This window comes from Coregonus clupeaformis, chromosome 27 (genome assembly GCF_020615455.1).
Source record: "Coregonus clupeaformis isolate EN_2021a chromosome 27, ASM2061545v1, whole genome shotgun sequence".
NCBI lineage: Eukaryota > Metazoa > Chordata > Actinopteri > Salmoniformes > Salmonidae > Coregonus > Coregonus clupeaformis.
Genome location: NC_059218.1, coordinates 20,693,763 through 20,720,976, shown reverse-complemented (window position 1 = coordinate 20,720,976; position 27,214 = coordinate 20,693,763). Strand labels below are relative to the sequence as shown.

The 27,214-nt window shown below is 45.0% G+C and overlaps 1 protein-coding gene across 3 annotated transcripts; it reads left to right on the top strand.

Moving 5' to 3' along the window:
- Positions 1-479: 479 nt before the first annotated feature.
- On the top strand, positions 480-27,214 carry LOC121541611 (cytospin-A). Of its 3 annotated transcripts, none has more exons than XM_041850765.2 (15): positions 480-654; positions 4,987-5,185; positions 5,312-5,474; positions 5,592-7,291; positions 7,448-7,655; positions 7,935-8,008; positions 8,269-8,438; positions 8,533-8,818; positions 14,036-14,114; positions 20,243-20,335; positions 20,530-20,662; positions 21,405-21,507; positions 23,653-23,769; positions 24,000-24,059; positions 26,377-27,214. In XM_041850765.2, the coding sequence occupies exons 2-15, from the start codon at positions 5,024-5,026 to the stop codon at positions 26,464-26,466; spliced, it is 3,438 nt and encodes a 1,145-aa protein (XP_041706699.2). In that variant the 5' UTR covers positions 480-654; positions 4,987-5,023; the 3' UTR covers positions 26,467-27,214. The 3 variants fall into 3 exon arrangements, with proteins under 3 accessions (XP_041706699.2, XP_041706698.2, XP_041706697.2); XM_041850764.2 differs by lacking the exon at positions 480-654 and adding an exon at positions 4,565-4,667 and having other exon boundaries at positions 20,246-20,335; XM_041850763.2 differs by lacking the exon at positions 480-654 and adding an exon at positions 4,565-4,667.

The following is a 27,214-nucleotide window of genomic DNA, read 5'->3' as shown; positions in this document are numbered from 1 at the left end:
CAAGACCTAACTGTCGATCCATATTACTAGATTTGAAAGATTGCAGACACCAGTGTCACCACATCACAGATTCACTACATGTCATTATTATTAAATGTTTCTCAACATCAGCAGCAGAGAAAGCCTAGGCCCATTTCACATGGCCCCCACCGAGCACATGTATTTAGATAATATATGTCTCTGTCTGGCCCCCACTTTGTATCATTTCTGCTACCTTCCAAAAAGGATAGGGAGGGATATGTCAGGAGACATCTCACAATTCGAAGCCGTAATCGTTTACTATGGTGCTCTAGGGACCCATGAAGAGTAGCTGCTGCTTCTGCAAAAGCTAACGGGGATCCAAATAAACAAACCGTTTACGGTTTAAGAACCAAACGGAAGCAAACAGAGCTAACGGAAAGAAACTGGGCGGGACCTACCTACATTTGTCCAATAGAAACTCTCGTTTGCGTTTTCCGTTTGGAGTAAACGGTTTCTGTTTGGGAACGGAATCGGCGTAATGATTGTGCTGTGTCGGCGTCCTGTCAAAGAGAAGAGAAAAATCCAGGGATGGGACGCCGGGGATGGAGTGCATGAAATGACCAATATCTGGACATTGTAACTTCAAGCCGATTATATCCGAGTATCTCTATGGTGTGAACGAACGAATTCCAGGTAAAATGGGTTAGACGTTTTTGTTCTCTTATGTTGCTTGCTTGTTGTAGCTAGGTTACTAGCTAGCTAGTTAACTTCATCGAGCCAGCAGTGTCTCTGATAATTAGCTACAATATAACAGTATCGAAACAATACACCACACTTGTCTAGCTAGCTAATTAACTAGCTAACCAAATAGAGCAAAGACAAAGGTAATGTGTTTTCTATATTTGATTTCGTTAGCTAGCTAGCTCCTCTACAAGGAGGATGGAAAAGTATCATACTTTCCAGTTGGGACAGTTAACAAATTCCTCAGTGTTTATAGCTATAACGTCGTTGGCTCTGGCAGCTCCAGTAGTTCGGATGGCTTAACGTTATAATGACAACGAGGTTGTTTTCTTTATTCAGTTGCATTTTCTGACACAACTTCATCTCAGTTTGACCCAATTGTGTGTCTTATATTCAGCTCCATTACCTCCTCACTATGTGAAGAAAATGTATCTCATGAGTCATTTAGTCATACACATTTAACTGCCATCACCTGTATCTCGGCCTTGAGTGCACTGCCAGTGACTTGTGTGTTGTGATCCATTACGCCATCCAACCACCCTACTTTCGTAACTTGTAAAACCACTTTTGAGAAAATGGCCCAGCACACCTACTGGAGAGCTCTTCTTTGTCTACACCCATTCAGCATCGTTCACACCCTCTTAAGCCTTTGTCCCACCCATCTCTTTAATGACACACATGTGAGGCAATGTGTTAAACAGAGTGAGTATTTTAGTAAACAACCAAAGATTTCAAGACTAAAAGTGGGAAAGTAGTAGCCTACAATAAGGAAAAACTCCAAGTAAAAATACACTTTATCTAGTCCTTGGCCTATATCCTAATCTGACTTTGGTGAAGGTCATGTTGTTCTTCACATTACCATCTCTAGTAAACACACTATATCAAATACAATGTTAGTTTATTTGTCACATGCACAGGATACAGAAGGTGTAAATGGTACAGTGAAATGCTTACTTGCATAGTAGCAATATCAAAAACAGAAATTGTCCAGATAAAAAATATTTTATAATTATAAGATCACACTCACCCGACACACATGTCTAAATTGATGGGTCACTTGAAAGAAATGCTCTAACATTTACATTTTAGTCATTTAGCAGACGCTCTTATCCAGAGCAACTTACAGTTAGTGAATACATATTTTTTTTTTATACTGGCCCCCCGTGGGAATCGAACCCACAACCCTGGCGTTGCAAACGCCATGCTCTATCAACTGAGCTACATCCCTGCCGGCCATTCCCTCCCCTACCCTGGACGACGCTGGGCCAATTGTGCGCCGCCCATGAGTCTCCCGGTCGCGGCCGGCTGCGACAGAGCCTGGATTCGAACCAGGATCTCTAGTGGCACAGTTAGTACTGCGATGCAGTGCCTTAGACCACTGCGCCACTCAGGAGTTTAGACCACTAACCACCCCCCCAGCCACATCTAGCTAAGTGGATGGGTCACTATTGTCTAGACATGTACACATGAAATTCAATAGATGGCCGTAATCACTCCCAGACACACCTGGCTAACTTGATGGGTCATGTAATCATCTGGCGAAGTGGAGTCTTTTGTTTAGACATGTAGCTAGCTAGATAATGAACCGGCATAATCCCAACCCATACTACTATCAATACAAACATTGTCATAGCTTTAGTATGAATCTGCAGGTAGCTAAAGAGCTAACCAACTAGGTTAATTGTTAGCTAGCTAACGTTAGGCTGTAACTAGCAATGCAAATTAATTTCTGATTAGAATAATGTTACTACACAGATCATACACGTAACGTTAGCTAATGAGCCAGCAAGCTAAAGTTTGCTAGCTAGCTAACAGTACGCTTTAACTTGCAATGAAAATGACTTTCTGACCAATTTAGAAACTTATAATATCTGAAAATGTAGCTAGACTCTTACCAGTATACATGGATGAACGCTTCACGGCAGACTGGAACCATTTAACTCAGTTTTGTTTGTAGCTACATCTTGTTTGGCCGGCATTGTGTCAAGTCACTCCAGTTCACACTGGATCAAGGATCTCTCTGTACTTTGCTCCGTTCATCTTTCCCACGATCCTGACTAGTCTCCCAGTCCCTGCCGCTTTAAAACATCCCCACCGCATGATGCTGCCACCATCATGCTTCACCGTAGGGATGGTGCCAGGTTTCCTCCAGATGTGATGCTTGGCATTCAGGCCAAAGAGTTCAATCTTGGTTTCATCAGACCAGAGAATCTTGTTTCTCATGGTCTGAGAGTCCTTTAGGTGCCTTTTGGCAAACTCCAAGCAGGCTGTCATATGCCTTTCACTGAGGAGTGGCTTCCGTCTGGCCACTCTACCATAAAGGCCTGGTTGATGGAGTGCTACAGAGATGGTTGTCCTTCTGGAAGGTTCTCCCATCTCCACAGAGGAACTCTGGAGCTCTGTCAGAGTGTATTATGAAAAATGTATTTAATCCATTTTAGAATAAGGCTATAACGTAACAAAATGTGGAAAAAGTCAAGGGGTCTGAATACTTTCCGAATGCACTGTACATCTGGTATCTGACTGACTGCCCTACCCTTTGAAATTCCTGAGTTGGCTATACGTGGTTCGTTGTGTGTGACTCTCTTAATGTGAAATTAGGTAGTATATCATATACTGACACACCGCTGAGTTCAGAATTGGTGGAAACCTCTAGCTGCTAGTGAATACTGAGGGATATTACCATGTCGTCCCGTCCCCCTCTCCTCTTGAAGTCCAGAATTACAGCTATGTTATGATTTCCTAGTCTGTTATTGTCCGATCCATCTTCAGGGAAAACATTTCTACCCTGACCCCCTGGTACTAATATCATAAAGCTCACCATGGCCAGCCTATGATGTTTATTTACTGTATTTTAGGCTAGGCCTATGTATTTGTTATTAATTTTGTTTACAAAAATTAGGCAAAATTCTTCTGGTAGTGGTTCTAAATAATTGATCATAATACTTCACTCTACGGAAGGAGCCTGAAGGATCTAGATTAGGTTCTTCACCACCACTGTCACTCATTCTGTGTCTGACTGGTTACAAGTAAGCCTTTCTAGAAACTGTCTGACTCAGGGTGGTGTTGATGTCTACTAGCCTCTTGTTGTTGTTTGAACATGATGCACTACAAGGATATTCCCTGTTACTGGATGCCCCAACCCAGTCAATGATCCATGTTGGTGGGCTGCTGTCTGTCAGGTCTCCAGACGTCTTTGTTTTGTCTGCAGTTCAAAGACAAGGAAAGGGGGCTGGGGAGAGGAATTGTTATGGGTACTGTGGGTATACCTGTCTTTTGTAAAAATGTTCAAAGCTAATCTTGCGTGCTATTGCAGGGTAGGGTGGAGTAGTGGTCATAATGGTCAAGCTTTATCTTGTTGTATAAATAGACTGACTTGTGAATGGGGGACTTAGACTTCTTCAGGCAGGCAATATGTGATTAATTCTAGGTGATGACGAGTAGCCTGTTCAATTTGAATAATCAGTCTTCAAGAAGAAGAGGGTCACCATCTCAGACATAGGCCAACATGTAGTAGAATACTTCCAAAGGCCAGCTACTGTAATGAAAGTGAAATTATATGACTAAAGTGAGTGTTTTTTCTCATTGTCTGGGCACCATTATAGGCCTGCACACAAAGGCTCCTCATGCCTTTTAAGGCAAGCCCAGACAGTTACTGCTGCTGCAGATCAACCGCCTCATGATGATGTGATAAGAGAAGCAGCTAGCTACACGCCTGAGACCTCCAATCATACGCTTTGTGTGCTTTCAAACCTGCATCCAATGACCATTCTCGGCATGTGATCTGTGTTTGTGTCTGAGAAGGAGGTAGTGCTGGCTGGCGTTTGAACATAAATAGACCGCAGCACGGGAGAATTGTAGTCATTTAGTCTACTCCAGATTAGACAGCAACTCCTCAGCTAATAGCTAGCCTATAGATCACAGATCATGTGTTCTCCCAAGAAAACTAGTACCACAGGCATCAGGTAACTAACTGGATTTTCAAAAGGAAATCTAGGCTAATTGATTATTCTTGCAATAGATTTACAACTAATGATTTACAAACTAGTATTTAGAGGGGCTTCATCCTATAACACTTGTAGTTTTGGGCTAAGCGTTTGTCAGTCTTGTTCTTTAGTATTTATATTAGTTGTAAGAGGTTGTTGACTGAGGTTAATTATGGTACAATAATATTACATTGTTTTTCTTACTAAGAAACAAGAAACCCTCTGATACGTGCATGTGTTACCTCATCATTCTGTTATTAACTCATTCTGCATGCTTGTGTATTTTTGTTCCACATAGATTGCGCTGTAAATGTCTGAGAAACCGAGAGCCCAGTATGAGGAAGGCGACCAGGCCAGTGGCAGGCGTATCCAAAGCCTCAGTAGCAGGCACCAAGGCCCAGACCGGTGAGAGAGTCAAGCCTGAGGGCGCCACCACCACCATGGGCACAGCCGGCAAGAATACAGCCAAGACCTCTGCCACCGCACCACTATCTAAGGTACAAATGCATAAGGCACAAGCAAAAGTGAGCACTGGCTTCATACTGCGATGACAACCATGGAAGCCCTTTATCTTTCTAGGTCCAATAGCTGGTATGATACCTGTCATGTTTCTCTTTGGCCAGGCGAAGAGCAGTGATGACCTGCCATCAGCAACAACAGTAGACAGTGGAGCCTCTGCTGGGAGCAGCACTATTCCGAAGGCAAAGAAGACTATCTCTGTCCACTCTTCAAACTCCTCCACTACAGGTACCAGCAACCCAGAGGGCAAGACAAAGACCAGCTCAGGTACATCATCAACTCATAGCGCTACTTACAGACTATACTCTGTTTGTGATTAGCTCTGACCCATATAAAAATGCCAACTTCTTGACCTTCAATAATGGACTGTATTGTACTCCTCAGGCAAGCGTGGGACCTCCTCCGTGGTGAAGGAGCTTGGTTCATCCCGGGAGGGACTGCGGGAACGCTCCAGAACTTGCACCACCAGCAGGAAGCTCTCTGGACCCTCCGACGCCTTGGCACCGCCCAAGAGAGTCCGCTGCCGGACTGTGACTGAGTCAGAGTCCCGTATGAGCAAGTCCAAGTCGAACGGGCAGCTCAGCAACAAGACGGTCCTGGAGTGCAGGGTGAAGGACCTGCTGGGCCTGGCCAAGAGCAAAGACGTGGAGATCCTCCACCTGCGCACAGAGCTCCGGGGCATCCGTGTCCAGCTTGGTCTGCCCGAGGAGGAGGAGGATGGGGAGAGCAGAGCCAGAGAGGAGGGCGAGGGAGAGGAGACTGCTGAGGCTAAGCCTCCACAGGAACAGGAGAAGGAAGCCCCTACTCCACTCATCTCTGCAGATGTGGAATCCACCCTGCTCTTGCTACAGGACCAGAACCAGGGGATCCGCGGAGAGCTGAACATGCTGAAGAGTGAGAACCGCATGCTGAAGGACCGGCTCAACGCCCTGGGTTTCTCCCTGGAGCAGAGGCTGGACAGCCCCCTAAAGACCCTGCGAGGCACCTGCCTTAGCTCAGAGCTTCCCCCAGCCCGCGGTGGCAGTGATGGAGATGGAGGGTGCCCACAGGCCTCTTTAGTACAGGGGGTCTCCCCACACAGCTCTGCCCGCGGCTCCACTGAAGACCTTCTGGACCCCCAGCGAGCCATCTCCCCTGAGGTGGCCGAAAGTGAATGCAGCGAAGCCTACCAGCCAATCACCTCCAGCGATGATGCCCTGGACGCCCCCTCTGGTTCTGCCTCTGCCTGCGGCTCCTCCTCCGAGTCAGAGGGCGGGCCACCGAGTCACGGCGAGCGCTCCCGTAGAGGCAGCAGCGGCACCACCAGCGGGGTGTCAGTGGCCTGTCTAACGGAGCGCATTCACCAGATGGAGGAGAACCAGCACTGCACCTCTGAGGAGCTCCAGGCCACACTACAGGAGCTGGCCGACCTGCAGCAGATCACACAGGAACTAAGCACAGAGAATGAGCGACTGGGTGAGGAGCGGGCAATCCTGGTAGACTCCCTGTGCCAGCAGGGCGACCGGCTGGAACTTTACGGCCGGCAGATGGACTACTTCCGGGGCCTGCTGGACGAGCACCGCGTGGCTTACGCCCCGGCTGACGAGGAGGGTTCTAAGAGCGGCCGCTACCTGGAGCTGGAGCGCCGGTACGTGGACCTGACGCAGGGCGCCCACTTTGAGAGAGAGCAGCTGCTGGGGGTGCAGCAGCACCTGAGCGGAGCGCTGAAAATGGCCGAGCAGGACAATGCAGAGGCCCAGGGACTCATCTCAGCGCTGAAGGAGCGGGTGCACATGGCGGAGCGGCAGGCTGATATGGAGCGCAGGGAAAGAGCGATGGCGGCTGCAGAGCTGGAGGCCCTGAGGGAGGCGGCTGGGGGGGAGCAGGCGGAGCTGACTCGATGCAGGGTCCAGCTGGAGCAGGAGAGGCAGAGGGTGGCTGAGCTCTACTCCATCCACAACACCGGGGACAAGACAGACATCCGCCACCTGCTGGAGAGCGAGAGGAGGGACAAGGAGAGGGCAGAGGCCAAGTCTTCTCAGCTGCAGGAGGACCTGGACCACACCCGCAAAGAGGCCGCCAGGCTACAGGACGACATCCGCAAGGTCACACATTCTCGTAGTTAAAATGCTTTCCATTCAGATTCTCCATCAGTCCTGGATATTTTCTAAGTGTTAGTATTCCTCCCAATTCATGTCTTTGTTATGTATATGACACGTGTGCTCGCGCTTACACCTATGTATCTCCCATTCTCCCGTCAGCTGGAGGAAGACTTCCGTGCATTCCGTGGCGAGGTGCAGAAGCAGCTAGCTGAGCAGAAGCGGGCCCTGGCCCAGCAGTGTTCTGAGCTGGAGGAAAGGGACACAGAGGTCTCGGACATGAAGGAGACCGTCTTTGAGCTGGAGGACGAGGTGGAGCAACACCGAGCCCTCAAACTCCACGACAACCTCATGATCACAGACCTGGAGAGTGAGTGGTGGATGGACACTAGGATGCATCCCAAATGGAACCCTACCCTATTCCCTATGTAGTGCACTACTTTTGACCAAGGCAACAGGGTTCTGGTCTAAAGTAGTGCACTATTAGGGAATAGGGTGCCATTTGGGACATGGGATCTCTCAGGAAAAGGGACTAGCGGGAAACCTGATGTGTGACCACAAGGTGGCGATGTGGGACCATTATAACACAGCCAAGTAAGCCAGTTTATTCCATCTCCATTCATTTAATCATTCATCATTTTCCTTTCAGACTCCGTCAAAAAACTACAGGACCAAAAACATGACATGGAGCGTGAGATCAAGATTCTGCATCGAAAGCTACGGGTAATTTGGGGAAGCAGGAGGAATACTGTCCTGTGCCTCATCCATATCTCAGTTAAATGTTGCTCTTGTATGGAACATAACATGAAGATATTTAACACAGTTGTAATAAAAATGGGTCTACAGGCCCTTAGTGTTAGCCCGTGGGTGCATCCCAAATGGCAACCTATTCCCTATATAGTGCACTTCTTTTGACCAGGGCCCATAGGGACTCATATTATTATGATGTGTGTTCATATCTGTGTTCACACCTCTGCTTGCAGGAGGAGTCTATGGAGTGGCGTCAGTTCCAGGCCGACCTGCAGACGGCGGTTGTCATCGCCAACGACATCAAGTCCGAGGCTCAGGAGGAGATCGGGGACCTGCGGCGCCGCCTACTGGACACACAGGAGAAGAACGAGAAGATGAGCAAAGAGCTGGAGGAGCTCAAGAAGTATGTGGTCTTAGTGTGCGTGCATGTGTGTTGTTGTGTGTGTCCCAATCTCCCTGTGTCAAAGATATTGACCATCTGTTATCTGTCTCTATAGGCAGGATGAGGAGAGGGGCAGGGTGTATAACTACATGAATGCGGTTGAGAGGGACCTAGCTGCCCTGAGGCAGGGCATGGGTCTCAACCGACTCTCCTCTACCTCCTCTGAGCCCTCTCCCACCGTTAAGACCCTCATCAAAAACTTTGACAATGCCTCCACTGCAGGCACTGTCCCAACCTCCCCCACAGCAGCCGTGCCAGCAGTTACCACGATGGTTGCCCGTACACCCCTCAGCCCCAGTCCTCTGAAAACCCCACCCGCTGCTGCTATCTCTCCCATACAGGTAAGAAAAACACCCAATGGTGACCAGGCCACCAGGCAGCACAAGTCCCCTCTGAAAAGGAGGAAGCTGTAGGTCTCTAACCCCATCCTGATTGGTTCATTAGATGTCAGCCCCTCTATCATTTATTTAATGTGGTTCCCCTGCCTCAGCCCTGTCTTTGTAGAACTACTGAGAATTCCAGACCCCTGCAAGACCTGATAGGACTTCCCGCAGGTTTCTACCCAAACAGTCAGGATGTCATTTTCAAGTTAACTTGGGATTTATGCTCTGAATAGGTTACACGTTACCTTTATGTAACAAAACAGGATGTTTGCGTGTCAAGTCGGGTTGGATGGAGAATGAGGAAGGGTGATTCTTGAACATTAACATTTTAACTTATAATGGGTTGAGTTTAATGTCTTGGCCAACCTTTGGTTAGAACAGGCCCAGAGGCATTTTAACCATCACAAGACCAGTGAATTAAGGCAGGCTTTCAAAGCTACTACTGCTGCATGTTGTTTGAGTTAAGCTCCTGTGTTGGTTGCCAGTGCCTGCTATGTTAACCTTGCTCATGGCTTGGACAGATGTTTTCCCTGAGTGTCCAGTCCAGTCTAAGTCTGACCTTATGGGGAATAGAGCATGTGAAAGCTCTCCATTTCATTGGCACTATAGATCTGTCTCCACAGAAATAGAGTCTTGTGTCTTGAATTAGGCATACTCCTTTACAGGGTAAGTTTAAGTGCAATTGATTGATTTCTTGTAGGCTACATTAGGCTACATGTTCACAATTATAAACCTGCTTCTAAAAATAAGCCTTAAAGTAAAATACCTTTGGTTGGTCTTCATATTGCCACCACCAAAGTGTAAATCACCATACACAATTGGTTCACACAGGGAGCCTATTCACTCAATTACTCTGTCTCTGAGTCCAGTGAAATGTAACATCATTCATTTGGATCAGTGAGTTCTGTCTGTTTGGCGCACAGCCCATATTTTCAATGAATTAGAAGGTCGCCGCCTGCATTATTTTGGTTCAAGCTATAGGAAAATCACTTCCATGAAACAAAGCTCTGTATGGCAGAAGGTGGTCATGAAACATTCATTTACTCTGCAGAGTTTATTTTGAGAGCGGTCAATATAGCAGGCGCCTGGGAGATGCCCGTCCCTCACTCTAAGGGGCCTCACTTATTATTTTACCCCCAGGCAGGGTCAGGGCCTGAGTGGTCGGATATATTGTCTCTATCTAGGTTGGTGTAGAATAAATAAGTGCTTTACAACATTAGGATACTTTTAGAATAAACAATGATGGTACAAAACATTAGGAACACATAGGGCTGTTATGGTGACCGTATTACCGCCACATCGGCAGTCAAGATTTATGACTGCAGTCAAATTCCACGTGACCATTGAGTCATGGTGACTAGGCTTCTCCAAAACTGCGCTCTGATGCCGCTGATGGTCATTAGTAGCCGACCAAACTTGCTAACGGCCATCTCTAATGGCCTGGGACTCAGTGCTTTATTGTCCCTCTAAATCACTCTGACATCAATGCAAATGCAATCGAAAATCAAATCAAACATTTAATGAGAGCCCTGAAATTAAGAGTTTGAGCAGAATAGGATCACCTGTTGCACAGCGAGAGCCAGCTCCGCATAGCTGGTTGATGCATGGAATTTAATAAGTGTTCCTATAAGCCTATGTTGCGCATCATTTCTATAGGCTATGCAATTGATGGCATGAAAATGAACCACGGGAAAAGTGTCCTCCATTCGCTATTCAAGTGCATACTGATTGTTTATTTTTACCCTGCCCCTGTTCCGACTGGTGTATGATAATGGCCCATTCTAAATAAAAACTAATTTCACACTTACACTACATGGCCAAAAGTATGTGGACACCCCTTCAAATTAGTGGATTAACAGGTGTATAAAATCGAGCATACAGCCATGCAATCTCAATAGACAAACATTGGCAGTAGAATGGCCTGTACTGAAGAGCTCAGTGACTTTCAACGTGGCACCGTCATAGTATGCCACCTTTCCAACAAGTCAATTCGGCAAATTTCTGCCCTGCTACAGCTTCCCCGGTCAACTGTAAGTGCTGTTATTGTGAAGTGGAAACGTCAAGGAGCAACAACGGCTCAGCCGCGAAGTGGTAGGCCACACAAGCTCACAGAACGGGACCTAGGCCCCTTAGTTCCAGTGAAGGGAAATCTTAACGCTACAGCATACAATGACATTCTAGATGATTCTGTGCTTCCAACAGTTTGGGGAAGGCCCTTTCCTGTTTCAGCATGACAATGGCCCCGTGCACAAAGCGAGGTCCATACAGAAATGGTTTGTCGAGATCGGTGTGGAAGAACTTGACTGGCCTGCATAGAGCCCTGACATCAACCCCATCAAACACCTTTGGGATGAATTGGAACGCAGACTGCGAGCCAGGCCTAATCGCCCAACATCAGTGCCCGACCTCACTAATGCTCTTGTGGTTGAATGGAAGCAAGTCCCCACAGCAATGTTCCAACATCTAGTGGAAAGCCTTCCCATAAGAGTGGAGGCTGTTATAGCAGCAAAGGGGGGACCAACTCCATATTAATGCCCATGATTTTGGAATGAGATGTTTGACGAGCAGGTGTCCACATACCTTTGGCCATGTAGTGTATTATTTAGTATATGTAAGAACAAGATGAAGTTGAGAATAGTCTGATGGGTGAGAATATTATCACTTGTGAATGATGCCTGGAGTGTAGGAGGACCTGTTTCTTTTGTTAACCGTTCAACACAGAATACCCACATATGCGCACTCCCTCTGAAATCGTTTGGGGAAAAATATCCTTTCTATTTTATTCAGCTATGTTCAATTGTATTATTACTATAAAATAATGCCGCAGGAATTATAAGCGAATTTACCTGCTAAATTAACTAGTGTAGCCCACAGCCATATGGCAAAGCCAGATCAGGACCTAACATAAGGACGACTCATAATATGCTATTCTGTTCTTCTGAAATGGGCTACATTTTCTTCACATTATAATGTTTCTTTAGACCTGCTTAAAATAAATAATGGATTTATTGTGATTGTGTAGGCTATATTATGCTGAACAAACATATAAGCGCAACAATTTCAACGATTTTACTGAGTTACAGTTCATATAAGGAAATCAGTAAATTGAAATAAATTCATTAGGCCCTAATCTATGGATTTCACATGACACTTGGGAGCCAGGCCCACCAACTGGGGAGCCAGGCCCAGCCAACATAATTAGTTTTTCCCCTCAAAAGGGCTTTGTTACAGACAGAAATACTCCTAAGCTGTCCAGATGGCTGGTCTCAGACGATCCCACAGGTGAAGAAGCCGGATGTGGCGTTCCTGGGCTGGCGTGGTTACACGTGGTCTGCTGTTGTGAGGCCGGTTGGACGTACTGCCAAATTCTCTAAAACGACATTGGAGGCGGCTTATGGTAGAGAAAGTAACATTCAAGTCTCTGGCAACCGCTCTGGTGGACATTCCTGCTGTCAGCATGCCAATTGCACACTCCCTAAAAACTTGCGACATCTGTGGCATTGTTGTGTGACACAACTGCACATTTTAGAGTGGCCTTTTGTTGTCCCCTGCACAAGGTGCCCCTGTGTAATGATTATGCTGTTTAATCAGCTTCTTGATATGCTACACCTGTCAGGTGGAGAGATGATCTTGGCAAAGGAGAAATGTTCACTAACAGGGATGTAAACATTTGAGAGAAATAAGCTTTTTGTGCGAATGGGAAAATTCGTGGATCTTTTTATTTCAGCTCATGAAACATGGGACCAACATTTTTATTTTTGTTCAGTATAAATTGATTTATTATATATATATTTTTAATGTAGATGTTCCAAAGGTCCACAGCAGTGGATTGTAGGCTATGCGTGGAAGCCGGAGATGCTAAACATGTTTATGTTAATTAACAGTCAATTACCGGCAGTTATTTGCATGACAATCACCGGCTGAGAAAATGTCATGACCCCCACAACCCTAGGAACACCTGCTCTTTCCATGACGTAGACTGACCAGGTGAATCCAGTTGAAAGCTAAGATCCCTTATTGATGTCACTTGTTAAATCCACTTCAGTCAGTGTAGATGAAGGGGAGGAGACAGGTTAAAGAAGGATTTTTAAGCCTTGAGACATGGATTGTGTATGTGTGCCATTTAGATGATGAATGGGCAATACAAAAGATTTAAGCGCCTTTGAACGGGGTATGGTAGTAGGTGACAGGCGCACCAGCTTGAGTGTGTTAAGAACTGCAACGCTGCTGGGTTTTACACGCTCTCCAACTTGACACCACTGTGGGACCATGGGCCAGCATCTTTGTGGAATGCTTTCGTCACCTTGTAGAGTCCATGCCTTGACGAATTGAGGCTGTTCTGAGGGCAAAAGGGGGTACAACTCAATATTAGGAAGATGTTCCTAATGTTTTGTACACTCAGTATATATTACGGATATATCCAAACTTTTGTGGAATTCTTAGTAATCGTAGGAAATATCAAAATAGACTAATGCCCCTCAGAATTTAAAAAGATGATGGATAGAGGACTATTTTTTGCAAATTTTGACGGTGAGGAAATCTAACCAATTTTCAGTGCTGCCCTCCGGACCTCATTGAAGACCAAATGCGGCCCCTGGGGCAACATGAGTTTAACGGCCCTGAAATAGAGGGAAACAGGCTCAAGTCACCCTGGAAGTGGAAGAACTCTGTGACCCATAACACGTCCTCTTCCACTACACCATGAGTTATCCTAGCCTGGTCCCACCTGCATAGCCTTTGTCTTGCCAACTCCATCGCTGTCATTGCGAAGCCAACAATGTTTGGCGTGACGAGGAGTACAAACAAAATAGCTGGCACTCAGGCTAGAGTTATCGCTCTGTGGCTCAAACTTAGCATCAACATCATTACATAATGATGGTACACTTCACCTTAATTAACACACTCAAGTTTACTGATCAATTCATTTATACATGTTTTCTTTTTACTTATTATGGTGTGATTTTCATATAAGCCCATGGGCTTCCAACCACACCTGCACACTGTTTAAAAAATATATATTTGTTTTTTATCTATGTTATTTATCACTTGTTTTCTTTGGTGCAATTAAACTGAACTGTTAGTAAGTTCATTACTTTGACCTAGTTCATTAATGAAGAATATTACTGTAAATGCTAGTGTGTGTGTCTGATTCTCCTCTGTTGTGCTGTGTTTCAGAGGCACACTGTGTCGATCCCCAAACCCCTGTCCTCCATGGTGGATAAAAGGTCCAGCTACACAGATATCAATATGCCAGGTGGGTACAATAGTCTTCATTCGTATCATGCCTATTCTGTTGGACAACCATTACATTACATTACATTAGTGCTGACCCCAATTAGTCGACTGGTCGATTGTTTGGTCAATAGGCTGTTGGTCGAGCAATATTTTGTTTAGTCGAGCAGTAGCAAATATGTATACAGGACCAGTCAAAACTTTGGACATACCTACAAATAGGGCTATCTTCTGTATACCACCCCTACCTTGTCGCAACACAACTGATTGGCTCAAACGTATTAAGAAGGAAAGAAATTCCACAAATTAACTTTTAAGAAGGCACACCTGTTAATTGAAAATCATTCCAGGTGACTACCTCATAAAGCTGGTTGAGAGAATGCCAAGCGTGTGCAAAGCTGTCATCAAGGCAAAGGGTGGCTACTTTGAAGAATCTCGAATATATAATATATTTGATTTGTTTAACACTTTTTTTGGTTACTACATGATTCCATATGTGTTATTTCATAGTTTTGATGTCTTCACTATTATTCTACAATGTAGAAAATAGTAAAAATAAAGAAAAACCCTGGAATGAGTAGGTGTGTCCAAACGTTTGACTGGTACTGTATATATAAAGCTCTGAAAAAAATTAAGAGACCACTGCAAAATTATCAGTTTCTCTGGTTTTATTATTTATATGTATGTGTTTGGGTAAAAGTAACTTTTTTAATGCTATAAACTACTGACAACATTTCTCCCAAATTCCAAATAAAAAATTGTCATTTTGAGCATTTATTTGCAGAAAATGACAACTGGTCAAACTAACAAAAAAAGATGCAGTGTTGTCAGACCTCTAATAATGCAAAGAAAATAAGTTCATGTTCATTTTTAAACAACACAATACTAATGTTTTAACTTAGGAAGAGTTCAGAAATCAATAACCCTGATTTTGAATCACAGCTTTCATGCGTCTTGGCATGCTCTCCACCAGTCTTTCACATTGATGTTGGGTGACTTTATGCCACTCCTGACGCAAAAATTCAAGCAGCTCGGCTTTGTTTGATGGCTTGTGACCATCCATCTTCCTCCTGATCACATTCCAGAAGTTTTCAATGGGGTTCAGGTCTGGAGATTGGGCTGGCCATGACAGGGTCTTGATCTGGTGGTCCTCCATCCACACCTTGATTGACCTGGCTGTGTGGCATGGCGTATTGTCCTGCTGGAAAAACCAATCCTCAGAGTTGCGGAACAATGTCAGAGCAAAAGGAAGCAAGTTTTCTTCCAGGACAACCTTGTACGTGGCTTGATTCATGCGTCCTTCACAAAGACAAATCTGCCCAATTCCAGCCTTGCTGAAGCACCCCCAGATCATAACCGATCCTCCACCAAATTTCACAGTGGGTGCGAGACACTGTGGCTTGTAGGCCTCTCCAGGTCTCCGTCTAACCATTAGACGACCAGGTGTTGGGCAAAGCTGAAAATTGGACTCATCAGAGAAGATGACCATACTCCAGTCCTCTACGGTCCAATCCTTATGGTCTTTTGCAAACCTCAGCCTGGCTCTTCTTTGCTTCTCATTGATGAAGTGCTTTTTTCTAGCTTTGCACGACTTCAGCCCTGCCCCTAGGAGCCTGTTTCGAACTCGCCGTGCACTTCACCCCAGCTGCCGTTTGCCATTCTTTTTGTAGGTCACTTGATGTCATCCTACGGTTGTTGAGTGACATTCGAATGAGTTGGCGGTCATCCTAGTCAGTAGAGTCGTTTTCGCCCTCTGCCGGTCTGTAGCTTTGTTGTCCCCATTGTCTGCTGCTTGACCTTGTTCTTATGAACTGCTGTCTTTGACATTTTTTAAGGACGGAAGCAACCTGACGCTCACTGTATCCTTCTGCCAGTAAAGCCAGAATTAAACCCTTCTTTTCCTCACTCAAAACTTTCCTTTTCAACTCTTTTGGCATGGTCCATAGTTATTTTTCAATTAATATGACTTTTGAGGTACTATTAGCACTGTTTTTACCATCTAACTGGTCCTATTGCAAGAGGATAGTGATGACCACAGCAGTGGTTTTTATACTTTTCCTCGTTAAATAAGATTTGGTTCAGGTGATCACCTAATCAGTACCTAATTCAGTAGAATGAGGTGTGCCTGTGTTGGAATTCAACACTGAATTCAACACTGGAATGGAATGGCTGTCATACATGTAGAGATGCTGATTTAAGAAAAATGTCCAGTGGTCTCTTAATTTTTTCCAGAGCTGTATATATTTTTTTATGGCACACGAGACACCTGTCTTATTCACACCCATCTCAGTGAACTAATCCATTGCGGATGCCGAGACTAATCCATTGCAGAGGCCGCTGGGATGGCAGAGTCCAAGAAGGGGAGTGTGGCTAAGATTCACAATGCATGTGTCTCTCCCGCCAATTTGTGCACATTCATTGTTTTATAACTTCATTTTGTAAGTTGTTTGCGTTGGATTGTTAGTGTCTATCAATTCCCCATTACATACATCACCAGTAGTACATTTACCGTTAGTTCCTATCATTTCTAATCTACAATGTTTGTTTGGTTACGGTAATTTCTGTTAATGCATTCAATATTTTATTATTCCAGTCTTTTACCGTTCTCATTGTCGGAGTGGACAGGTTGTTTGCAGAGCACACAACCTATGCTACACTTCTGAGAAACAAGTTTTGGTTTATTTCATTCCATTTACAAGTTTTGTCAATTTAGTCATTGTCTTTTGTTTGGAGTGCTCCTGTCAATGTTGAGTAAGGACGCACACCTGATTACGTATAGAAGTAGGCCTATAGGCTACCTGGCCTGCGCACAAATGTAGGAATATAAATGAGCCCATTTGGGGATCTGATAGTATTTCTGATAGGCTTAACGTACCACCACTAATAAGCTGTTGAGTTTCTCAAAGTAATGTTTTCTTCACCTCAAACAGCAAGGAAACTAAGTCTGTTTTTACCTCCATTGAGAATGACAATAGTTCCTCAATGTATTTGAAAAATCTTTCCAGCGCTCTCCCTTTCGATAACCACTCAGCGTAAAAGGGAAAAATGTCATGCTCAGATCCAGTGGAAACGTCATAAAATAGGCCTACCTGATTACTACTTATCCCTTGCGCAAATAGCCTACAGCTGTGTCTGTCCTGAGCTCACTGGTGCAGGAAACTGAGGGCCCAGAATATTTTATACAATGTTGCAAATTTGCTAGAGTCTGCTTCAGGGCCTGACCCAAGTTAATAGTTGATACAATGTTTCAAGTTCATTGCAGACTGACCATGCGTAGCTAATGTGATTTATAGGATATTTATTTTCAGCAGGATATTTTCTACCTGTGGCTGCAATGTTTTTATTTGTTGGCTTTATGTAGGCTATTTTTACATAGTTGCCAATGGCAATAGAAGTTACCTTTTTAGGTTTGTATAATTTTAATATAGATTTGGATAGAATTATGATTAACCACATGACAATGATTTTGAGATATGAAGACGTTATTATAAATTAAATGAAACTGTTCCACGAAAATGTTCATATGAAAACCATAACTGGCACGCATATTGGAAGATAATTGTGCCCACAAATGGTAAGATAAACTGTGCCCATAAAGCTCAACACTAAGCTAAGGACTCTGGGACTAAACACCTCCCTCTGCAACTGGATCCTGGACTTCCTGACGAGCTGCCCCCAGGTGGTAGGGTAGGCAACAACACATCTGCCACGCTGATCCTCAACACGGGGGCCCCTCAGGGGTGCATGCTTAGTCCCCTCCTGTACTCCCTGTTCACCCATGATTGTGTGGTCAAGCACGACTCCAACACCAACATTAAGTTTGCAGACGAAACAGCGGTGGTAGGCCTGATCACCGACAACGATGAGACAGCCTATAGGGAGGAAGTCAGAGACCTGGCAGTGTGGTGCCAGGACAACAACCTCTCCCTCAACGTGAGCAAGACTAAGGAGATGATCATGGACTACAGGAGGAGGGTCGAACACGCCCCCATTCACATTGACGGGGCTGTAGTGGGGCGGGTCGAGTGTTTCAGGTTCCTTGGTGTCCACATCACCAACAAACTATCATGGTCCAAACACACCAAGAAAGTCTTGAAGAGGGCACAACAACACCTTTTCCCCCTCAGGAGACTGAAAAGATTTGGCATGGGTCCCCAGATCCTCAAAAGGTTCTACAGTTGCACCATTGAGAGCATCCTGACCGGTTGCATCACCGCCTGGTATGGCAACTGCTCGGCATCCGACCGTAAAGCGCAACAGAGGGTAGTGCGTACAGCCCAGTACATCACTGGGGCCAAGCTTCCTGCCATCCAGGACCTATATACTAGGCGGTGTCAAAGGAAGGCCCAAAAAATGGTCATAGACTGTTCTCTCTGCTACCGCACGTCAAGCGGTACCGTAGCGCCAAGTCTAGGTCCAAAAGGCTTCTTAACAGCTTCTACCCCCAAGCCATAAGACTGCTGAACAATTAATCAAATGGCCACCCGGACTATTTACATTGTTACACTGCTTTTACTTGCTGTTTATTATCTGTGCATAGTCACTTTACCCCTACCTACATGAACACATTTATTTTATTTTATTTTACATTTATTTAACTAGGCAAGTCAGTTAAGAACAAATTCTTATTTACAATGACTGCCTACACCGGCCAAACCCGGACAATGCTGGGCCAATTGTGCGCCACCCTATGGGACTCCCAATCACGGCCGGTTGTGATACAGCCTGGAATCGAACCAGGGGGCCTGTAGTGACGCCTCAAGCACTGAGATGCAGTGCCTTAGACCGCTGCGCCACTCAGCTAACCTGTATCCCCGCACATTGACTCGGTACCAGTACCCCCTGTAAATAGCCTCGTTATTGTAATTTATTTGTTACTTTTTTTATTACATTTTTTACTTTAGTTTATTTAGTAAATATTTTCTTAACTCTATTTCTTGAACTGCGTTGTTGGTTAAGTGCTTTTTAAGTAAGCATTTCACAGTAAGGTCTACACCTGTTGTATTCGGCGCATATGACAAATACAATTTTATTTGATTGATTTGAATTGACATTCCACATGAGAAAGGTTGCCGACTCCTCCTGTAGCCTACTGCTGGCAACTTCAGGAGAGTAACGGCAGAACCTGCGAAAGCCAGCAGGGGCGTTCTTTTTCTTTTCTTCTGGTTATCTTGATCTCTGGCTCTCTTGAGTCATTTGTGTTTTATTTCATCAAACAGTGCGCTTAAATCATCAGACAAGCTCAATGCATATAGTTGATTTAATTTAAACACATATATGGAAAAATACATGTTTTCATATTTCGACCAATCCATTGGTCAAAAGAACAGATGACTTTCGGTCAACTAAAATTTTGTTTTTGTCAGGGACAGCCCTACATTACATTTTAGTCATTTAGTAGACTCTCTTATCCACTTAGTCAGTGCATTCAACTAGTTTAGTAGGTTTCCTCACTGCACCATGACGTCACAGATGAAGAACACCACAAGACAAGACTGACATCTAGGAGGTCCATGTATAGCTTGGACAGTGGTGGTTGTAATAGTAGGGCAGTGTGTAGCAGACAGGTGGGGGATTGGATAACTCAGACCCACCAGGACTGTGAGATTGACCTCTATCTTGAGTGTCAGGTGTAATAATGGAAGAAGCCCCCATCACCCCCAGACCCTTAACACTCTTTCATTTTGAAATGAGATTCATATAGCAGGCAGCCCTCAGTGGGGAAGCCACAGGCCCAAACAACAGGGCTTCGTGAAAATGGCATCCTATTCCCTGTATAGTGCACCACTTTAATGACCAGAGCCCTATAGTCCCTGGTCAAAAGCAGTGCATTTAATAGGGAATAGGGTGCCATTTGGGATGCGGACCAGGAGTAATAGGAGTGTGCCACGGTGGATTTAGCACCCCGTTCACACGCTAATTTAGAGCCACCGCTGCTAGCTCAGCTCAAACTCAGTTTTTCCACTAAGCTTGGCACAAAAGCAGCCCACTGCTTTTGTATTTAGGAAAAAGTCTGCTTGCATTAACAGGTATTAATTAAAGGTTTTATTTGGGCTCTGAAGTTAGCTTATTTTACTGGTAGGGATCTTAGTTCCCCTATGGGTTCATTTAGAGTAATTGGGACTGATGTGTGTTCTCCATCCCCAACAGCAGATCACCTGCTCCGGGCCTCCCCTGGGACCCGCAACCCCTCTGCCCTTCAGAGGGTCCCCAACATGGACTCCTCCTCCAAGTCCCTCTCAGGTGTGTGTTTACGCAACCATATTTACCTGTGTCAGAGGCTGTAACATAAATCCGTGACTGTGTGCTCTAAATGACTTGATTGCGGCTTGATAGTTAAAGTAATGTGATTGTGGTACTGATAACTCTGTGGTAAGTTACTACTAAAATAGTGACCTGTGTTCCTGTAAGTGACCTGTGTCCTGTTGTGTCCCCAGTGTCTCGCAGGAGCAATGAGGAGCTGAAGAGAGACATGTCTTCCTTAGAGAACACTGCCTCCCTCATCACCTCCTCCCCCTCCACCTCCTCCCCCACCGCCTCAGTCACCCCTTCCACAAGGGGATGCCTACGGTATGGACACCCTCTCTCTCTCTCCATGTGCATGCGTGTTTCAGTATCTGTGGGTGTCAGTATCTGTGGGTGTCAGTATCTGTGGGTGTCAGTATCTGTGGGTGTCAGTATCTGTGTGTGTCAGTATCTGTGTGTGTCAGTATCTGTGTGTGTCAGTATCTGTGGGTGTCAGTATCTGTGGGTGTCAGTATCTGTGGGTGTCAGTATCTGTGGGTGTCAGTATCTGTGGGTGTCAGTATCTGTGTGTGTCAGTATCTGTGTGTGTCAGTATCTGTGTGCGTCAGTATCTGTGTGCGTCAGTATCTGTGTGCGTGTCTCCTTTCACTATCTCCCTCTCGTTCCTGAGCTCCCTCTCTATCCCCCTCTCTCTGAATTATTCAATCTCATGGAATGATTCTATTGTTCACCATCTTGACATGCTAGTCAATGAATGCAGGGGGCTGGGAGAGTATAGTTACATAGGATGAAAGGACAAATATAACACAATGTATTTTTTGGGGTTTCAATGTCACCCTGACATGTTGTAGATTTTCATCTTCTGAAAGGTACACTATGAGGCCGTTTCCTGGACACGGATCAAGCCCAGTGCTGGACTGAAAAGCAAGCTCAATGGAGAAACCCCATAGAAAATGCTTTTTAGTCCAAGATTAGGCTTAATCTGTGTCCGGAAAACCCCCCTTTGTGTAGGATCATTCTTTCTCTTCGTGTGCTCTTTCATTTCTTTACTTCTGTGTGTCCATAGGGAGGAGAGAAAAGACCCTCTGACTGCATTGGCCAGGGAGTATGGGGGATCCAAAAGGAACGCCCTGCTCAAGTGGTGCCAGAAGAAGACTGAAGGATACCAGGTACTAACCAACAGGGTGGGAAATGGGTGGAGAGTACAGGCTGGCATAAGACACAAACACGTGCATGCACACCCCAACTTGCGCAACGTACTTACTCCATCCCATTGGACAATGCTTTGGTTTCTCTCAACAGGTTTAGATGCAGGAAAGAATATCAGATCATTACCGTTACTCTGTTTTGATCAATAGGGCCATTGCCTTATGCGCTCTATCCAATAGCTGCGAACACAGACGGTAAACGCTGTGTTTCCTTCCTGTTCATTTCCAATCAGAGTCCCTTCCTTCTCCTTCCAGGCTTTTAAGATGTTTACCCACCAGGAACCATTAAGGACTGCCCTGTGTAGTTACCATGGTAGCAGTTATGCTTTACCCTCTCCAGGAAGTGTGCCAGACTTCACTGACGTCCCGGCCCTTCCTCTTCCCTCTCCCTTTCGCTGAATCTCTCCACGGCATGGGCTAGGTAGCACAAATGGGCATTTTGTGCTACAGCAGAGACTATAAACCTTTTTTTCTTTCTAAGGAGTTGCCCACGAGTTCTTAGCTGTTCAGTCTGGGAAATAGAACGACAAGGCCTTTGCTATAATGCTAAATAGCCTCTCTAGTTTGTATTTTCTATTGGTCCCCTGACTCCCTTCTGAATTGTAAATGTTCTCTCCACTAACAGTCTTCTCTCTTTTTCTCTTTTATATATACTGTATATAGGCCTGTGTGGCATTGTTTTCATGAGGCCCATAGTTAATGTGTTCATTACAAGTGCTCTGTTGCTGCTAGGAGTACTTTTTGCCAGTTGACTCACTCACTCACTGCCATGCTCACTGCAAACACACTGCTACCAGCCAAGCCTTTCCTAACGTAGGTCAGCCCTCTTTTTCCACAGATTATACATGAATGCTTTCTGCTGGGATCCTCCTGTCGCTTTAACTCTACTTTCCATAGTTGATTCATATACTTCTCCGGTAAAGCAAACAGGTGCATAGAGAATACATACCTTAAATGTGGCTAATTTTTATGTTCCTTGTTGCAAAGTTTGTTAGCATTTTAACAGTCATTTCTTTCTCAATAGTTTGGGTGGGAAAGGTTCTGAGGAAAAGATGAGTTGGCAAAGTTACACAACCAGTGTGGCTCACCATAGTTAGTGACTAGAGTGCCTTTGCCCGCAGCATGTGTAGTCCTGGTTAACACCAATGAGACGGGTGCTGTGATCCTGGAGAGCCAGTGAATTGGGGTCCCACAGAGAGCAGTGACGCTTCTTGGCGGAGCAATCAGGCACCCCCTTCCTCTCCCTTTCTCTTTCATGCTCCACACTGCAGTGTCCCTTGTGTTATGGCACCCTGGTGTCTGGACCATTTTCTTCTCCCCATATCCCTTGACACTCACCATCTCTGATAATTGACACAGGTTCCCTGTGACCCTTAGGAGAGAGTTGAGGGCTGCCTCGCTGTAGACAGGGTCTGCGTCCCAAATGGCACCCTATTCCCTATATAGTGCACTACTTTTGACCAGGGCTCATTGGGCACGCAGAAGGGGGTGGCGGAAGGTTGAAGTCAAACTCGGATGGGATGGGATGAGGTTCAGGGTTCTCCCCAGGATAAATAAATAAAAAAGTGGTGCTGCTGAGTATGGCGGGGAGGGTGGAGTGCTCCCCGCCATACTCAGAGATTTGTGAATTTTTAAACAACTGTAACTGCCAATTCCTGCAATCAAGAGCAAAAATTGGCCTCCTATGATAACAAATAAAGTAAAAAATAAAAGCTGCAGTGTCCCTCCTAACATTTTTTTGGGGACGTGGGAAATGTCCCCACGAGGGAGAGTTTTCCTTGTTTTACTATCCGTGTGGGGACTTTGGGGGATTTTAGGTCCCCACAAGGATAGAAGAACCAACCCTCTCCCCCCCCCCCCCACACACACACACACAGATAAAGAAGTGGAGCTAGTAGTGGAGACTCTTTGACCCTCTCTCGCTTGAGTGCAAGGCAGTGTGAAGAAACACTAGTGTGCTAAAACATGTTCCTTCTTCCACTTCCCTTGAAAGACCACAGTTCATCTACGGTTGTTGCTGGTGGTTGGGGATGACATGGTGAAACATAAGGATAGCCTAGGGCTGGTGTTTTAGAGATCACTTACTGTTATGCTCCTTCTCTCCAGAACATTGACATCACCAACTTCAGCAGCAGCTGGAACGACGGGCTGGCCTTCTGTGCTGTTCTCCACACCTACCTGCCAGCCCACATCCCCTACCTGGAGCTCTCCAGCCAGGACAAGGTGAGATAGAGGCTCTCACTGTCAACTAAGACTGTTATGGTGGAGTTCCCTGGACACAGATTAATCCTAATCGTGGATTTAAAAGCATTTTCAATGGAGATTCTCCATTTAGTTTGCTTTTTAGTCAATAGCTAGGCTTAATCTGTGTCCAGGAGTGTTTTGAAATGTGTGTCATGTACACACTTTGTTGTTAGTTCATCAAAATGTTTATTTTCTCCTTTTTCTTTCAGAAGCAGAATTTCACACTGGCTTTCCAGGCCGCTGAAAGTGTTGGGATCAAGTCCACATTGGTAGGTGTCCGAGCTAAAACGAACCCAAGACGGCTCCACCATTTGCACGAAAGGATATTTGACTACCACTAAAAGCGTAGAATGAAATGAGTGAGATACTTTATATGGCTTTATTTGGGGGGGGGTGAGAGACACAGTCCATATACCTTCCTCCCCTTTGTAATGCTTGACTGTGCAACAGAAAGACGGGGCTGATGTATAGTTCCACCTACAGCAGCAATGCACACCAACGTCAGTCACATAGTTTGGCCAGCTGTAGCCTGTGAGACCTGGCCTTAAAAGAAGTGTTCATGTCAATGGCAAGCAGCTCCAGCTTATTTAGGAGCAGTGTCATACCAAGGCCAGTTGACTTCAGCTTAACGAGACAAACTGGGTTTCGTCTGTGGGTGATCCACTGTTTTCCCCAATACACACTCCAGAGAGCCTTCAGAGTGGGAGGAGATTTACTATTAAAACAAAAGAGACACGCTCTCTGTGTTCTTGCCTCTCGTCAATTATACAGTGCCTTGCAAAAATATTTATCCCCCTTGGCGTTTTTCCTATTTTGTTGCATTACAACCTGTAATTTAAATGGTTTTTATTTGGATTTCATGTAATGGACATACACAAAATAGTCCAAATTGGTGAAGTGAAATGAAAAAAATAACTTGTTTCAAGAAATTCTAACAAATAAATAACGGAAGAATGGTGTGTGCATATGTATTCACCCCCTTTGCTATGAAGCCCCTAAATAAGATCTGGTGCAACCAATTACCTTCAGAAGCCACATAATTAGTTAAATAAAGTCCACCTGTGTGCAATTTAAGTGTCACATGATCTCAGTATATATACACCTGTTCTGAAAGGCCCCAGAGTTTGCAACACCACTAAGCAAGGGGCACCACCGAGCAAGCGGCACCATGAAGACCAAGGAGCTCTCCAAACAGGTCAGGGACAAAGTTATAGAGAAGTACACATCAGGGTTGGGTTATAAAAAAATATCAGAAACTTTGAACATCCCACGGAGCACCATTAAATCCATTATTTAAAAAATGGAAAGAATATGGCACCACAACAAACCTGCTGAGAGGGCCGCCCACCACAACTCACGGACCAGGCAAGGAGGGCATTAATCAGAGAGGCAACAAAGAGACCAAAGATAACCCTGAAGGAGCTGCAAAGCTCCACAGCAGAGATTGGAGTATCTGTCCATAGGACCACTTTAAGGCGTACACTCCAAAGAGCTGGGCTTTACGGAAGAGTGGCCAGAAAAAGCCATTGCTTAAAGAAAAAAAGAAGAAAACATGTTTGGTGTTCACCAAAAGGCATGTGGGAGACTCCCCAAACATATGGAAGAAGGTACTCTGGTCAGATGAGACTAAAATTGAGCTTTTTGGCCATCAAGGAAAACGCTATGTCTGGCGCAAACCCAACACCTCTCATCACCCCGAGAACACCATACCCACAGTGAAGCATGGTGGTGGCAGCATCATGCTGTGGGGATGTTTTTCATCGGCAGGGACTGGGAAACTGGTGAAAATTGAAGGAATGATGGATGGCGCTAAATACAGGGAAATTCTTGAGGGAAACCTGTTTCAGTCTTCCAGAGATTTGAGACTGGGACGGAGGTTCACCTTCCAGCAGGACAATGACCCTAAGCATACTGCTAAAGCAACACTTGAGTGGTTTAAGGGGAAACATTTAAATGTCTTGGAATGTCCCAGACCTCAATCCAATTGAGAATCTGTGGTATGACTTAAAGATTGCTGTACACCAGCGGAACCCATCCAACTTGAAAGAGCTGGAGCAGTTTTGCCTTGAAGAATGGGCAAAAATCCCAGTGGCTAGATGTGCCAAGCTTATAGACATACCCCAAGAGACTTGCAGCTGTAATTGCTGCAAAAGGTGGCTCTACAAAGTATTGACTTTGAATAGTTCTGTTTTTTTGTCTTATTTCTTGTTTGTTTCACAATAAAACATATTTTGTATCTTCAAAGTGGTAGGCATGTTGTGTAAATCAAATGATACAAACCCCCCAAAAATCCATTTTAATTCCCGGTTGTAAGGCAACAAAATAGGAAAAATGCCAAGGGGGGTAAATACTTTCACAAGCCACTATATGACCATTTAGATATTAAGTAGAGGCAGCAACACCTCTCAACCTTTCTCTGGTGGAAAGTATTGTGATTTCTTACTCTTAGGCCAAACGATGGGTGCTTGCTTATTCCTCACCATCTCTTACTCAGAGAATATTCTGCACATACAATTTGCAGCGAAATAAATGATGCAGTGCGTTACGCATTTGTATTGCAACCCATATTATCTCTCTCTCTCTCAGGACATTGGAGAGATGGTGTACACTGAGAGGCCTGACTGGCAGAGTGTGATGACCTACGTCACGGCCATCTACAAGTACTTTGAAACGTGACCCATCATCAAGCCTGAACACCTCGCTGCCCCACATACTCCAGACCACATTTCCAGCCAGGGCTGTCATCACAACACTGGACAATCTTAGAGCATTATCAGCTGATGCTACCTGCAAAGACTTCTGGGACCCTGAGATTTGCATTAAGCTCTATTGCTTAACTCCATCCAATATGTTCTATGTTTACACTGCAATGTTCTACAAACTCTTGGCTTGGGATGCTCATGTGGCTTCTCAGCTAGTCTGAATCCCTTGAAGACTATGCTATAGATAGACCAAGGCCCTGGGTATTGGACAATGTGTTGACCAGGCCCCCCATCTGTCGTTCAACTTTTCTTGTATCAGTGACTTCCTGTATACTCAATTCTATTGACCTCTTGACCCCAGCCCTATGTGAACTGCGCTGTCTGCAGTAGCCTATAATAACACCATGATCACCGCCAACACTACACTGCAAGTTAGGTAGTTTATGTTTAAATCATTTGAGTATGTTTTTGGAATACTGCAGAAAACAGGACTGTGTTTTAAAAATGCCTTTGGCTTTGCCCATTTTGTCTGTTTGCTCAATGACTTAATGGTAAGTGTGCCTTACCTGACAGAGGGTCCAGTTTAACTGCCACTGTAGGTGTTTTGTGCTGTTTTAGCCCAATGCTTTGCTGTGATATATATTCCAAAGAGATCATGTACAAGTTTGGCAGATGAAGATATCTTGAACTTCACAATAATCATCTTGTTATTTTTCTCAGTC